The sequence below is a fragment of the Phyllostomus discolor genome, chromosome 15 (genome assembly GCF_004126475.2).
Source record: "Phyllostomus discolor isolate MPI-MPIP mPhyDis1 chromosome 15, mPhyDis1.pri.v3, whole genome shotgun sequence".
Lineage (NCBI taxonomy): Eukaryota > Metazoa > Chordata > Mammalia > Chiroptera > Phyllostomidae > Phyllostomus > Phyllostomus discolor.
Genome location: NC_040917.2, coordinates 14,526,729 through 14,543,044, shown reverse-complemented (window position 1 = coordinate 14,543,044; position 16,316 = coordinate 14,526,729). Strand labels below are relative to the sequence as shown.

General features: G+C 41.0%; 1 protein-coding gene across 8 annotated transcripts in view; it reads right to left on the bottom strand.

Annotated features, from left to right (window-relative positions):
- The window catches only part of CDC42BPA (CDC42 binding protein kinase alpha), a 178,235-nt gene that overhangs the window by 6,589 nt on the left and 155,330 nt on the right, over positions 1-16,316 (bottom strand). For 7 of the 8 annotated variants that reach the window (XM_028531089.2, XM_028531088.2, XM_036016237.1 and 4 more), the window contains 7 exons: positions 16,032-16,094; positions 14,690-15,283; positions 13,080-13,177; positions 10,578-10,662; positions 7,869-7,992; positions 6,832-6,949; positions 797-914 (listed from right to left, as the gene is read on the bottom strand). In XM_028531089.2, the coding sequence (XP_028386890.1) occupies positions 797-914; positions 6,832-6,949; positions 7,869-7,992; positions 10,578-10,662; positions 13,080-13,177; positions 14,690-15,283; positions 16,032-16,094 (1,200 nt within the window). Of the gene's footprint in view, positions 1-796; positions 915-3,581; positions 3,768-6,831; positions 6,950-7,868; positions 7,993-10,577; positions 10,663-13,079; positions 13,178-14,689; positions 15,284-16,031; positions 16,095-16,316 lie in introns of all 8 variants that reach the window. The other variant, XM_036016241.1, reaches the window with a different exon arrangement.

Sequence of the window (16,316 nt, the reverse complement as noted above, 5' to 3'; positions counted from 1 at the left end):
GGGGCCTTTGTGCAGGTCCGGGACGCGGTCCCTCAGCGAGCAGCAGGAAACCCTATCACCGCCTGCTCCCGCCCGAGCGCATCTTTACTTCCTCCCCTCGCCTGCCTTCCCACAGCTAGTTCACCTGCGAGTTTCAGTGTTTCTGCCTCCGTAGGTTTATCTGGAGACCATTTCCTCTCCTCCTCCTCCACCGGCCCAGGCCCCCTGCAGCGCACCTGACCGCTCTGCCAGCCAGCCCTCCGGACGCAGAGCGCCAGCCCACTCTCCATCTGGCAGCCTCGAGCAAAGTGCATATTGGTCCTTCCCTACTTAAAATTCTTCAAAGGCTTTCTGCTCCATTAAAAAAAAGTCTCACCTTGTTCTCCAAGCCCCTGCTTGACCTACCTACCTACTGCATGCACTTCAGTTTCTGTCACTCCCAACCACCACCAGGACCCCCGTCCCCAGCCTTCTGTCAGTCAGACAGGACTGAAACGTGATTGTACCCCTGGAAGGGGACTCGATTCTCCCAGTTCTTGGGAGGGGTTCATACGGACAGCTGCCCCTGGTTGGCTCTGTTGCTGCACCCTGTTTATTCCCTGCGGATCTCCATCAGCACGCTCTGCAGGGTGACTGGTCTGCCTCCAAGGTGTCCTGTGCTCTAAAAGGGCTCCTTGACCACGAGCTTCACACCTGCACTGTGCTTACTACTGGGCACAGCCAGCAGCGGCTGCGACGCTGGGACCCTCTAGTAATGCACAGATGCGCAGGGGCGGTGCAGGGTGCGACCTGCCTTCTTGCAGTCGGGGCCACTTACTTGCCGACAGGCCACTGCTGGCACTCATGGAGCGACCGGGTTCAGGGCGGGACTTGGTGATCGATGGAATACTGACTGAGCCACTGAATACTGTCCGACTTTCCTGAGGCCGAGGGTTCTACAAACAAGAGAGAAAGAAAATTCTTCAACCAGACAGAAGCTGACATTCTGCAGACATGTCTTTTTTCACTGTAATTTCAAGAACAAAATGATCCTGACCAGAGTGGCACAAAACAAGGAACAGATAACACAACCCCTTCTGCCCACAAAGGTACGGAAGCCCTAATGAAGAGAAGGAGTCCTCGGCCCAAACGGGAAGTGCTGATCCTTATGTTCGTTGAAACACTTACCCACAAACAAGAAATTGTTTTGTTGGGAGAACAGTAACAGTTACTTGGTTAGAAGTGACAGTGAATGGTAGAATTACACGGACATTTGCAGATGAGTGAAACTTTAACTACGTATGAAATTCTTCTTTGCTTAGGATAATTCAACAGCTTTATAATCCCATTTGGAGGAGAATCAATTAAGAGTACATTCCTTCAAGCAAATATTTCACTGGCATGACAGACGTGCCTTCACATGTTCCCAGCCCCAGTCACCAGGCATCCTTACTGCCTCACGTGAACAGAACAGAGTCCAGTCATACACAACTTTTACAGCAATCACAGTCTATGTGAAGTGATTTAGCTTTGGAATACTGGTTTGAGAAGTTTTCCATCTAATTATCAAATGATCTTTCCAAGGTGTCCAAGGTAGGAAAATGGGCCACACCTCCAGAGAGGTGGCGTGTGGGACAAGCTGCCTGAACACGGCTGGGAACATAAGCCCGAGGCCTCCTCAGCAACCCTGACGTTCTGAGACCTGAAGGGCTGTCAGGGGTGACAGCTGGAGGAGATTATGGCAAAACAAGTAACGCAGGGCCAAAGCCAGACCCGTGACATACGCACTAATGCTACTTGAAAAACTCCAAATCACACATTTTGCAGAATCACACACACTAAAAGACGGCTGGAGGGCTGGCTGGCTGGCCCCACATTCAACCACAGCGGTTTTGGTTCATGTATCAAATTTGCAAAGTCCATGTAATTCCTAGTGTTATTTGTTAAAGGCAAATGCTTTATTTTATTCTCTAAAAAATAAAAAGTTGTGAATGGGAACAGTGCTAACATTTCAACATTCACGCATCCCGGAGCATCCCTGCAACACGCCAGTGACATGCACACAAGGCAGCAAAGGAAAGCGCGGGAGGCAGGAACTAGCGGCTCCAGCCCTTGCACTGTTCCCACTCTGACTACCAGCCTTAGATACCCTGGTGCTGTCCTTTTCTACAAAACAAACCTGCCCCGAAGCAAAAGGACAAAAAACTAAGCCTGTGAAAAATACATCAGCTCTTTAGGGACACTGAACATTGAAGTAATAAAAGAATGATATGCAAAAGATATGTTTTATTTTTAAAAAATCCCAACAGTTTATCATTCACTCAGCTATAGTTCAACTTCACTATAAAGTGATATGAAACCTAACCAGCTGGTCCTTTTCATGTACAAATATGGTTAAGATCAGGGCAAAATTTCCCCCGCCAGCAGTATTTCTACTTATAAATGATGAAGTTAAGCAACATTTCTACCACTTTTACATGAAAAATTCTTGACAGATTTATACATTGTTCTAGGATCTGCTGCCTACAATCTGCTTCCAAAGGCTTATTTTGTCATAAATAATTATTTTGTTAAATAAGATACACTATAGTTTTAGGTCAATGACATTTAAAACATAATCTAGAATAATTTTAAAATACAAACAAAAGTATGAAAAGAAACTTATCTCACAGCTAGTTTACTAGAAAATTTACTACATATACAAATAAAAAGCTGATGCCACCATTTCTCAAAACCAGAGGGCACTATGAAGAATGGGTTTGTGTGATCCGATCCAAACAATTTATCTGTAACTAACTTGAGAAAATGCTCCCTTGGAGTTAGAAGTACGAGCACATATCTCTCGGTGGAAACATGGGTACTCAGTGGTAATGGGCGCCGGCCCCCGGTCCCCGCAAAGCCTCTGGTTATGAAGACCTGAGGCTGAGGGGATAGACGGCTAGCAGGTGCCCTGTTGGACGGGCCTTCAGAATGTGGCATAGGCAGTGATTTTTCTCTTCAATTTAGTTCTCTTATGTTGGATCCTGGTTGGAATTAAAGGCATACCAGCAACTCAAAGATCTGTAAGACTAGCTTCTTTTACTGTTATTTTTTACTGTTATTCATTAATACTGTTGTATTATATTTTTATTTTGGAGATTTTAAAGCTTTTTCAGAAAGATTTATTATAGCTAGAAGGCCTGTGAATAGCAAACACTACAGACTTTAATTTCACTAAATAAAAAACACTTCTCTGAATGAGTTATGAAAAATTCAGAAATGCTGGGGTCCCTTTTTGTTTGGACAGAATGAAGACCCCCTTAGGGCTGTTTCTCCTCATGGTCTCTGTGATGGAAAATACCACGGTGGGAAGTATTCTAACAAACACAGAAAAACCTCCAATATAGTTTCAAAAAGAAAACTCATATCCTCGCCAGTCCTCATCTTTTTCTTCAAAAGAAGACAACAGGACTTGAGGAAAGAAGAGGAGGAAGAGGAGGAGGAAGAACAGAAGTCCAGCAGGAGGGAAGCCGCCCAGAGGGAGCGGCTCAGAGAGTGCGCCCCCTGGCGGGGTTACTGAGGCAGCAGGCGGAGGACGGCCACGCGGGTTAGTACAGGTGGAGGCCTGATGCAGCGGTTCGTACCCTCAGAGTCGTGAGGCTGGGCGTGCCAGGGACAGAGCGCAGACACGGGGGGTGTTCAGGGTTTATGGAGTCAGGAGAGAGAAATTTTTCAGCAGAATTAACAGTCATGTGATAGATGTGTTCAAAGTTGACCGGAGAGGAGATCAGACCGGGGTGACGGTGAGGGGACGGATACGGGAAGCCTGGCTATCAAAACAACCAGAAGGAGAAAAAGGTGACATGGTAATGAAATGGATTCACTGGTTACAGGTGACACTTCAGACAACATGCCATGGAAGGAAAAATGAAGTAAGCACATCACATCAGAAATGAATCCTTAATGAAATACTTTTAGGCCTTAGGGAGTTAAATTTTGTAATCCTCTTGCACCAGGTACTTAAATAGCTAATTTGAAAAAAAAAAAAAAAAAAAACCAAAACAAAACAAACAAAAAAACCCAGGAATCATTCACCCTATAAAATGATTCTCGTCTATTACTGTTGTCAAGAGAGTACAAACTATACTTTCAGAGTCATAAGGAGACTCAGATTTTACTTCAGCATTTTCTTATGTGACAGAATCAAAACATGGCAAAAATCTACCAAAAACATTAAGGACAGAAAAAGCAAGAAATTATAAAAGAACAAGTGAACCAACAACCAGCCTCTCCCTGGAAGTGTTATGACTGTTTCTTTAGAAACCTAGGGCCATTTCCTGGTCTCTACAGATCTGTGATACGAGTTTGCTTTTCCTGGTCTTGTTTTCCTAGAATAAAAATGGTAGCTGTGGAATATATTAGTTGTTGGTTTACCTCCAAGCAGCCCAAGTTTGTCTCCATACAGACACCCAAAAGAATGTTTGTTTTTTAACATGGGAAAAATCTTCCCTTAAATGTTCAGGTGCATTTGAAAAATAATGTAAAGCTAGACATACAGAAAAAAACTTGTGGAGCCAAGGACTCTCGTTTTTCAGATAAAACAACTCCTGAATATTTGGGAGCTGTCAGTTCCCAGCTGCCCTCTCTAATGGGAGTTTGGGGATTCAGTTGCTTAAACAACAACTGTTTCCAGAAAATACCGCACAATTCCTTAGTTCAAGGCAGAGGCTGGGTGACTTTTGCAGGACAGAACGCTGAATTTCTGTCCTCATGAGTTGACATAAGCTTGCTCTGTTTAAAAAAAAAAATCTGGTAAAATATGTGGGCTTAAAAAAAGGTTCCTATAAAGGATATGGTTTTAAATTTAGAAATGTGAGTAAAATCAGTAGTTTCTAAGATTATTCCCAAAAAGAAAAAAAAAACTAATGATGTAAATGTACTTTGATTTTAAGAGACAAAAATTACTTCTTAAAGCTCTATGAGGTCACTGAGTTAGAAATATCATTTATTGTCAACTTTAGGAATGGGTAAGAAAGATGTTATGTGTTAAATCTTCTAGAGCTAAAACATTCTTACTGCATTCAACTGGAGACAAATTTGTCATTTATTACCAGTATCCACTTAAGAAAAAAAGGTAATTGGCAAAAAGGATTCAAGAAAATGAATACAGCACGTACTTCTAAGACATATGTGCTATTTTAACTGTTTATATTCCCTTGTCTCACTAAGATACACATGAAAGGCTCACATCTGATACAGGAGATTAAAAAAGACTCTTAACTACCTCTTCCACATTCACAAGGCAAACAACCCTACTTCAGAATCATTTTGGTAGAAGAGAAACAGAACCAAGCTTTCAAAGACATCCAATAAACTCTCTAAGCTTGTAAGTATTTCTATAGGGAAGTGACAGAGATTTGAACAAGTAAAACAGAAATGTCTGGGGTGCATGTTCTTTACTTGGATGACAATACATAACTTTGGTACTTGAAAACTCTTCTTATATATACTAATGTTACATTAATTTAATCCAGCTCCATTTTTGTAAATAGTTCATTAATACAGGTAATCCCATTTCAGTAGAAAGAACATACTGAATTCTGAGAATATATGGTCAGGGCAGTATAGCTTTTAAATATAACAGTTTGATATTTAGACTCAGCCTTTATTTATGCCCAATATTTTTAGCCTAATATTTATGCTCAGCCTTAAAATTTTTAGTTTTAATTACTATATGAAGATTAACTATACTCTTTTTGTATAATTCTTTACATGTATCCAGCACAGCTAATAAAAATCCCTGTTTCAGAAGGATGAATAAATATTACAAATGATTTGAACTCCCTGAAGGAAGAAGGAGCATTACTGCAGCCATGTAACAACGTCTCAGTGATGATGAAAATGACGACAGTAAGAATAACTCATTCACTCATTCACGAGCAGGGCCAACCAGTTAACTCGGGTATCTAAAATAAGGAACTTGGGCCCGAATGAATGCACACCATTTTTTTTTGTTTCTCCCAAGAAACACATACAAAACTACCTTTAAAGGTTTACTTTTTTACTTTAAAAAACTTGACTGCACATCAAACTATATTACCTATCACTTTTTCTGCCTAACAGGAAGAGCTGTGGGTCAAAACTCACAGATCATCTCCCAAATTGCCATAGTATATAAATTATGCTTAAAATTCTGTGCAAAATCTACATGTTATCACCACTGATCAATAGGGTGATGCTAAAGTTTCAACAGTGTGTCGAGAACACTCTGATACTGAAATGTTAAGTATAAACAGAGCACACTAATATTCTTAATCTCAACATCATAGGTTCAATAATCCAATCTTTATGTTATTAAAAAAGCAACATGTTGCCTTTTGAATGTAAGACTGACCACCAGGCAAAGGAAAAAGATTTGACCACAATCAGCTGACAGGTGTGACCCTTAACAGCCATGCCAAGCTGGTTCTCTGGGAGTGGGGTGGGCCAACTCTGCGTATGTACTCAGTTGCTAAACCTCACTGAAGTTTCAGTGAGTTGGTGACCGAGTTCTGAATCTTGGTACAAATCCTCTTCGAATCTGGCAGTTTATTTTACCAGGAATAGTAGATCCAGGTATGGGACAAATTTATAGGGGATGCAACTAAACGATAACGTACTGTGTTTGGTTTTTGATAAATGTGCAAATTTTGTTTTTCTCATCAGGTATGTCATCATGCATTTTGTACATATTGTGATATATTGAGATAAACATTCCTCATTATCCTAACACATTCTTTTAAGTAAGCCTTATATGTGTCTAAGCATATACAGTATGTGTGCGTGTGCGTATGCACACACACATCCCTTCACTCTAGCCCCAATTCATTGCCACGTCCCCGCCATGTCTCTCACCATGGGCAGGTCTTTCAGGATCTGGATTCCATCCCCGGGGCCCATGTGTGCTATGTGGTTAAAATTGGTTGGGTTAGAAATTAATTTATTTCTCATTTCAGGATCTCGGAGCATCTCTCTGTAACAGAAAACACATGTTTAGACACTCTCGATCAAGCTAAATAACTCTAGAAACAAATTAAGGATACTTTATTTTTTCATAAAAATAAATGTGAAATCATGTTAATACAGATAGAATTAAAATAATAGAATATACTCAATTAAAATTTACTTAGATTTGTTTTATACTTTAAATAAAAGATCTTACAATTTTTAGTGGGAAAATGGAGATGATTCTTTTATTTTTTAAAAAGATTTTATTTATTTTTAGAAAGGAGAAGGGAGGGAGAGAGAGAAAGAAACATCAATGTGTGATTGCTTCTCATGTGGCCCCCACTGGGGACCTGGCCTGCAACCCAGGCATGTGCCCTGACTGGGAATCGAACCTGCAATGCTTTGGTTCACAGCCCGTGCTCAATCCACTGAGCTATGCCAGCCAGGGTGAGACTATTCTTTTAGTACAGAGATACCAAAGAAGCTCTGGTCTATTTTACAGATAATTCTGAACATTTATGTTTGTCTTAAAATAATTGGTAACAATTAGAAATGTTTTTATATGTAACTGAAAATACCACAAGCCTCTTTCTGTTTGTCATAAAGAGAACAGTTAATATGAAGTCCTTAAATACACACACATTTACTATTATGCACAGGTAGGTTCTATGTTTATATTATAACAAGGTTTGCATTCTAAAAACTGTCATTACTCCATATACATAGAGAAATGCATCAAAATATGGTACTTGAATCTAGTTCACACATCTTGGAGAGTGTTAATTAAAATTGCCCTGAGGTGTACATTCATCGTAGCTTTTAACACCACAGGTGAAGGACAGATTTTCAGAGATCAAATTTCCAATCGAATGCAGTATCACCATCAGACAGCCTTCCCCACGCCACAGGCATGTGTGGAAGACTCGTGGACACGAAGCCTCTACCTCCTCTGTTGCATCCTTTCCTCCTCCGGGACTCTGAAGGAGTAACGCCGCTTGTTGTTAATATTTCTAACCATTTGCTTCCGACTATTATCTGTGGTTTCTGGAACTACCAGTTCATCCCCTTCTGTTAAAAAAAAACACAGAGAACAACGATGTTTTTTAAAGTGATAAAATGCTCTCTGCCCATTCATCTCTAAGACAGTCCAAATGTTAACCAATTGTGCAAGTATATTACATGCAATTCTGATTTTTAAAAGTTGTGTGTTGATCATGGTAAGCAAAAATTTTCAGAACATATATATAAACAAACAGATGCTGAAGATAAACATAGCTTACAAAGTATACTTTCCTCTATTTTATTATAAGCATAAAATTGCACCGTTTTACTAGAAGAAGAAAGACAAGTGCAGTTGCCTTGGTGCCCTGTCAGTCTGGCTGCCCCGCCCCCAATAACTGCACCCTCTCTTTCCCCTGGGGACTGGTTTCCATGGCTCGGGGCGGTAAAGAGCTATTGCTAACCTGCACAGTAATCAGGCACGAAGGGTAAATTATTCATGTAAATGAAAACAATCACCATTATTTTTACATATTAAAGCGTTTTCCTTGCAAGATCATTTTCTTTGCCATCTGTGAGGTGTACAGTCAGGACAAGGAGCCATGTTCCCACCTTCACTAGAGGCAGGAAACTGTCACTATTCCTACTCGTCTGATCTCGGGGCAGATGAAACCTGATCACAGACACCAGCAGGCCAGTGCCCACCTCCCCCACTTCAGTTCCAACCACAGAAGCAAACACAACTGTCAGCCCTGGACCCCCGCACATGCGGGGGGGTGTGAACAGGCTGTAGACAGTGACAGCACATGACATGATGGACGACACTCTCTAAGATCGGGGAAAAAGGGAAAAGCCAATCTTTACATGGTTTTAATATCCAAAAAGCTTAAGTGAGAAAAAAGTGGGAAGAAGCCAAATGGGTGGGTGAGGCAGAGCAAAGCAAGATGGCTAAAGCAACTTTCCCCTCATCTTAATCAGACTGCTTTCCCAGCAACGGACACGAAAAAGGACGTCACTTTTAAAGTAGGTGAGAATGTGAAACACAATTTTAACCTCAGAATTGTGAGGGTGAAGCAGGTCGTGGCAAGGGACAGCGGCCGGGGGAGAGTCTGCATGGCCAGCGGCTGCAGGGGCACCCCAACCCCCTACGAGATGAAGGAGGAAGCAAGACCGAAAGACAAAGGGTCTTTGGGAAACAGGATTTTCTTCCCCTTCCAAAGGACAAGACAACTCCACGGAAAGTCTGGCAGGCCTTCCCTCTCTAAGTCCACCTCTACTCCTTGCAGAGTGCAGAGAGCCCAGGAGAAAGCCCAGGCGGAACAGCTCTCACTCTGCGGACACTCTGGGTAAGGGGCATTAATACCATCATGGCCACGCATGGCGAGGACAGGGTAGGCTGCCCCTCAGACAAATGTTTGGGATTCCTCTAAGAAACACACACAAAACTGGGTGTGGGACCTTGGAAGTTAGCTTCACGATGAGTCTGCGTCCCAGTGGGAATCACTCTGAAACCTGACCGCCCTCCCCAAGGCGTACAGGGACATCACCCCACCCGCCCCATCACCAGTGGGTGCACCTAGAGACCTCCGGAGCCATGAGGATGCATCAGGGCACGCACCTGGGCAGCAAACCTGAAGCCAGCAAGGTTGTGTGTGTATTACCACCAAACAAACAAACTTGTGATGGTCTTCTTTTTTGGTAGTACAATATACAAATGTATTGGAAGAATACAGGAAAAGAGAAAAACTTAAGGAAGATGTTAATTCCACTGCCCAGAGAGAACTGGTATAAACATTTTTATGTATTTTCTTAATGCCATGTTTTTTTGCATTTAAATCAATTTAAATCATTTTAAATATGTAAGGTACCATGAGTACATCTTCATTAAACAGGTCTACCTCAAAACCTTGTAAGTTGACGAATACCTCTGTTACGCAGGAATGTGTTTCTAAGACACAAGATTTACTTTACTGTACAGAGAGAGCACTACAATATCATTATAATAATAAGTGAGATTTTACCTGTTCACACGTACTCCGACCGGCAAGCCCCTGACTTATGTAGCTCCCTGAGGACCGTCCCCTGGCTGGGACTCACCTCACCACCTCAGGTACTGCCCTCTTCCCCTGCTCTGTGGCGCCCAGGGCTCTCACCCCTCCTCCAGCCTCTGCACGCCCCAGCGACTCCCCTGTCCCCGCCCCTGCCACCCGTGCTGTCATCAGCCCCTCCAAGGCTCTAGGCCCGAGGCTCATGCGTTGACCAGCAGATGTTTCCCGGCGGTCCCAAACAGGGACTCTGGATGGACGAATTTTCTAATTTTAGTACTACAAGTCTTGGGTAGGTCCCACAGTAGTACGAGTACAGAGCGTACATTCAGTCTTCCTTTCCTTACTTACCTGGGTATTCCCCAGAAAAATAACACGGTAGGCCAGAAACCAACACTCTGCTTGTGCAGCTACACAAGCGTGAACAGAGGGCTTTTAGTCCAGCAGTGAACCCTAACCTACTGAGAGAGGGTGACAGTGGCTAAGGTCACAGACCGGAGTGAGACACAGCCAGGTTTAACTCTGGGATCTGCCCCCTGCTGTGTTCAGGCAGTCAGCCTAGAGAGAACAGTCCCGCTGAAGCCCTCTTCTTAGTGTGAATTTGCTTACCTGCCATCTTGTTTTTGAAATATATTAATCTAATTGTCTCCAAGCCTAAAAGATTTAATGATCCTTCACTGTTTAAAGGTCGAGCCTAAAATAATAGAAACTAAAATTAGTATTGCAACAAAACTTTCAAAAATTAAATGTTTACAACTTCTGGCCCATTTATAAATACCTTTAGTTTATCCTTCCTCTTTAAAACATAGCCTCCTCAGAAAATCAACAAAAAATGGACATTAATTCTGACTGGAAAGGTATAAAATTATCTAATTCGAACAAAATCATAATGACATTTTAAACGAACACTGTTTTGAACAAAAAAAAAAAAAAAGGAGAGCTACATTTAAACCTTAAATGTGACTTCTTAAAGCTATTAGGGATCAAATGATCGCATGCAGACACCAACACTTCGGCCACTTCAGGGATCTCGTTTGCACTGAGCGCACATAGGACAGAGGCAAACGGTGTGACCCCTGGGAGGGACGCTGAGAAACGGGATGGAGCAACTGGTTATCTACATGGAGGAAAGGAAGCCCAATCCCTACTTCACACGGTGACAAAAAATCAATCTGAGTGGACTAGAGACATAAATGTAATAGGCGAAACATTCCAAAGAAAATACAGGTTGTAACTTTATGATCTTGAGTTAGAAAAGAGGTCCTAAACAACAGTAAAAAGAAATTTAAAGGATAAGAATGATATGTTTAACTGTAATAAAATTTCTAACAAAATTTCAGCAAAGAAATTCTATTATTATTTTATAAAAATAAGTGTTCATCAAAACACCATAAAAATTGTTAGGTAGGTCATAAACAGGGAACAAATTTGTCATAACCATTACTAACCCTGTACCTACAATATATAAAGAATTTCAATAAACCTTTAAGAAAAAGATGACCAATCAAACAGAAAATGAGCAAAAAGTATGACTAGATATTTCACAAAAGAGAAAATATGAATGGAGAACAAGCATACAAAAGTTTATAAACAACACAGTTATTTGAAGACATGCAAACTAATACTTCAATGAGTTACCACCTTCTACTCATTTATGAGAGCTATAAAACAGAATTCTGACAATGGCAAGCATGAGCAAGGACGTGGGTCAGGAAAAACTCTTACGTGCTGCTGGAGGAGTGGCAACTGGGACGATATGGGAAAATAATGTGACACTAGCTTGTAAAGCTGAACATTTGAACTCCCTGTGTCCCGTCAATTCCATTCCCGAGCGTGGGACTTAGAGAAACCCCTGCACACACACAGCAGAAGACGCAGGCAACACTGCTCGTGACAGCAGAAAGCCGCTAATCAGAGAACAGGCAAGTTACAGTCTATTTGGCCAATACAGTATGTCATACAGTGAGAGCAAAGAACCACACGTAACAACATGGTGGCTGGAACACACAGCTAGTGGGTGAGTCTTAGAAACACAGCAAATGCGTGAAGAGAGGTGACCTCAAATGCAAGCAAAACTGAACAATGTGGTGCTTAGGAGTATTTAAGGAGGGCAAGGAAATGATAAGCAGCATTCCGGACAGTGAGCTCCCTGGAGGGAGACAGGAGTATGGGACAGAGAAAACTACACAGGAAGAGGCAGGGACAGCGGTAATGTTCTGGCCCTTAAGTTGTGTTTACAAGTGACCAGCTTTTTATTAAGCTTCTTAAAGGCCATATATTCTTTCATGTATAGTGTAAACTTTACATAATAAAATTAAAAGGAAAAACTAATTGTAATCAGCTAAAATTTACACAGTAGAAGACTGTGTTTAGTAGCTTTATATAATGCGGCAGTATTTACAAGAGCTTTACTCACTGCTGATGTAGTTTAAATTGAGGAAGACTTTGGAATACAGTCTTGGCTACTTTCTTCTATTTATTCTTCCAAAATCCCGCCCTCTAACTAATGACATGTGTTACGTTATCTATACAAAACTATTCCTCTTCACTTTTTCAAAATAACTGTTCTATACTACTTGTAAAAATTTCTGTTTATGGTATCACAGGGAAATGTTAAAGGAAAATACTGTTTTACTAGGAATATGTGAAAACTTTATTTTTTAATTATGAGATGCTTAAATACAGTTTTGATTCTAATTTTAATCACTTTTCTAGCCTGTAAATCTGTCTTCAAAGGATTTTTAAATTGCATACCATTATGTGAAAAACAGTTGTAATTAAGAATAACAGACACTCTCAAAGCTCCTTAAACTATATATAGCCAAAGGTAATGCTGACATTTTAGGTTGCAGGATATATTCTAGTTGTTCATTGAAATAATCATACTTTATACAGTGAAACTAAATGGAATACAAATAGTATGGAGTTGAGCTATTTATAAAATTAAGCAGTTTGGTTTCATTTTTTTCCACCCTTAGCTAAATCCTAGATTACCAATTACATATGCTGGAAATTGCTGAATTAGTGAAAAATAGCTAAATAGTCATAATCATACTAGTGCTGTACTTGGACTCATTAAATAGCCAAGCCCATATGCTAATGTTAAATTACCTTTTTGAGCGGGAGAGTCTGAATCCATTCCATGGAATTCACATCGAAGATGTCAACCGCATTTTCACTGTACACTGAGAGATAGGGTGCGTTGTAACCTGGGAGGAGGAGGAGGGGCTATTAAACCGTAAACTTTTGAAAGATCTATGTTACACAATTACAGAGTGGAATCTCACCCAAATCCTACTGTTATCACATAACTATATCAAAACCTTTCTGAAGTAAACAGAATATATTTTATAGCCATTATAATACAGGATTCTGTTGACACCAAGGGTATAGTATCCCCTTGCACAATATTAGGTCTATAGAGGAATTTCATTACTTTGTAAAGTATTGGATTCCTCAAGTGTTTATAAGCAATTGACAGTGAAACAAACCTATGAAGTAGAGAAATCTTTAGGTAAGAGTACTTTCTAGTCCCCGTTATGAATGCATGATAAAACACCCAGCATAGTTACGTAAATAGGGTAGATATTCAATACATACTTATTGAAAGAATAAATAAACCATGACAAAAGCAAAGAGAGATTAGATGACTTATCTACACTAAGGTCATGAATTAAACTTTTGGCTAATCTGTTCATAAAAGTCAGATATTTCAATTCTTACTCCGTACTACAAGTCAAACTTTGAAAATTATCTGACTAGGTTACAAAACAGCATTCATTCTAAACATGATGCCACAGATGAGAGTATATATTTCAGAAGAAATAAAACATTACGTATAATTAAGTCTGGGTTCACAGGGTTAGAGGTATTTTTCTTTTCTTATCTAGATTTTCTACTTTTTCTGTAACAGGTGTATACAGCTGTCGGGAACTTTCTTCTACTGAGGCTTTAAACCCGGCTGACTGCATCCCCCTTCTCCTGTCACAGGGGAAGAGGTTCCACTCCTTCTGCTCTCTCTCTTCCCCGGTTCCACACCCCCTCCTCTCGGGCATTCCTGGGGCACTCACTCCAGTGCCGGCACTCACCTGAGGGCTCCTTCCCCTCAGCACTCAGACACGCTCAGGGGCCTTCCACTACACACAAAGCATGCTGGGTTGGATACTCCTCCTACTTGTTACATCTCAGGCAGTGACATGGCACACAGTGAGTATTCCAAAACTTATGAATGTCTTAATGTTTCTCGAAAGAGTGTAATGGGCTATTTTAAATGTCTACCTATCTAGATAAAAATGTAAAACTGAGTAAGTTTTTATAGATGTTACACTATACCTTTACATACCTGATTAACTAATTCACTTAGTAACTACGTCTCTAGAAGAAGTCTTACCAGCTATTAATAAGCACACGGTATTTTTGAGGACTATAAAGATAACTACTTAGGGTTATTTCAAAGTACAATAACATGAGCTAAAAAATCCATCTAAGTGAAATATTCCACAGAATGATTATTTGCATATTAATGTTGACACTGTTGGCCCAGGCTTAACTACACACGGTTGCTTTACATAAACAACATAATTACCAGTAATACTCAGGAAAAACCTTAAGGATGTCTTAAGGTTAACCTTTTATTAACCATACCTACATCTAGGAGACGAGGCAGAAGGAAAAATGCAGAGACAGAAAGGTAAGATAGCCAAAAGAAAAGGGGCTCTTACAACAAGAGGACGGGCTCGCCGGCCACATCAGCTCCTGCTGCCTGGACCTGCGGCCCTGGCAGTCCGTGTACACCCCGATGCTGCTAAAACACAGCAGGTACTCTTTACTGGAGATCTCGACTGCGCAGATGGCGTCCATGGGCTGGTGCGCAATGAAGGACAGTGTGTGATCGTTCGAGTGGAGCATGCTGTGCGGGCCCCCCTCTCCGTTCAGGGGGTACCGCAGAAACCCCGACTGGAAGCCCACACAGAGGTGCTCGCTGAAGACCGCCATCCACTGCACATTGTACGGGACTTGGATCTCCTTGAACTTCCTGTGCCGGGTCTTGCTCTGGAACAGTTCATAGCAGAGGACCTGCCGTTTCATGGCCACACACAGGCACGTGACGGCTCCATGGCGCACCTTCCCAGAAGTGATGGTCTGACACCCCTTCGTCTCCGCCAGCTTGTAGAACTCCGTCTCTCGTCCGTCCAAGGCGGACACAGGAAAGAGTCGTACGTGACGGTTCCGTCCTGAGATCACAGCAACAAGCTGGTCGTGTGGAATGAGCTCAATCTGATGCACCTTCTTATTGTCGCCAACTCTGATAATTTCTACACAAAGAAATCATCGTAAATTAGATCTGAGATGTTCTGCCTATTTATTCATTCACCGTATCCCAATTATACTCGAAAGAATGTAAGTCAACTTAGAATACAGATCTACACACAGAAGAATAAGAGCTCAAAACTCACAGGGAGAAAGAAACACAATTACACCCATTACAAGATAATTTGACACACCCATAGTAAACTATTAAATTTAGCACTGAGATTTCTGCCAGCCCCAGCCAAGAGCCGCTATGTGATAAGACATGCCAGATCTTAAACAAACAACCTTTTTACTGGTACTAAGTTCTAGGGAACTTTTATCATGGGACTCGTATTATTTAAAAGATGAGTAACTCATATTTCACTGAAAGTATTTGTGTGGGTAATAAAGTTTAAATGCATTTTCCCCATGACCTAACTTGATATAAAACTTAGAACGCTGTATTCAAGAATGCTAAGTTAAATTGGTTCCTTTTTATTTCACCCAGTATTTAATTCCTCTTGAGGGAAAAAAAGCCCTTTATTTGTAATAAACTGGGGGGGAGGGGGAAGGCCCAATAATAAACATGTCTTAATGACTGTCGCTGCTTCTAGTACTTTTAGAACAATGGAAAAATGAAGTTGTATTTTCTTTCATGTCCTTCTTTAGAAATGCAACCTGAGTTCAGACAGAGAACCGTTAAGTAAAGTTGCACAAGAAAGACAGCACATACGTGGAAGTTACGGAACTCAGGACGACTGCTGCCCTTACCGTCTTTGGTGACGTGCACGACAAACAAACCTTCTTCGTTGCCCAGAGCTATCCTTTCGTGATCTATGTGAGATGTAGATAAACACAAAACATTTTTACTCGGTAAAAACTATGTAAAACCGATAGCTCTATTTCATAAAAAAACCAAAATAAATAAAAATAGCATTTTTTACTATTAAATTTTCTTTTGTGTCTTTTAAGAACATAAAAAGGAAATGTTTATGCACTAAAAGGTGAAAAAATTAAAACCTCATTTGAGAGTGCCCTGAGTGAGGTCCCATTTCT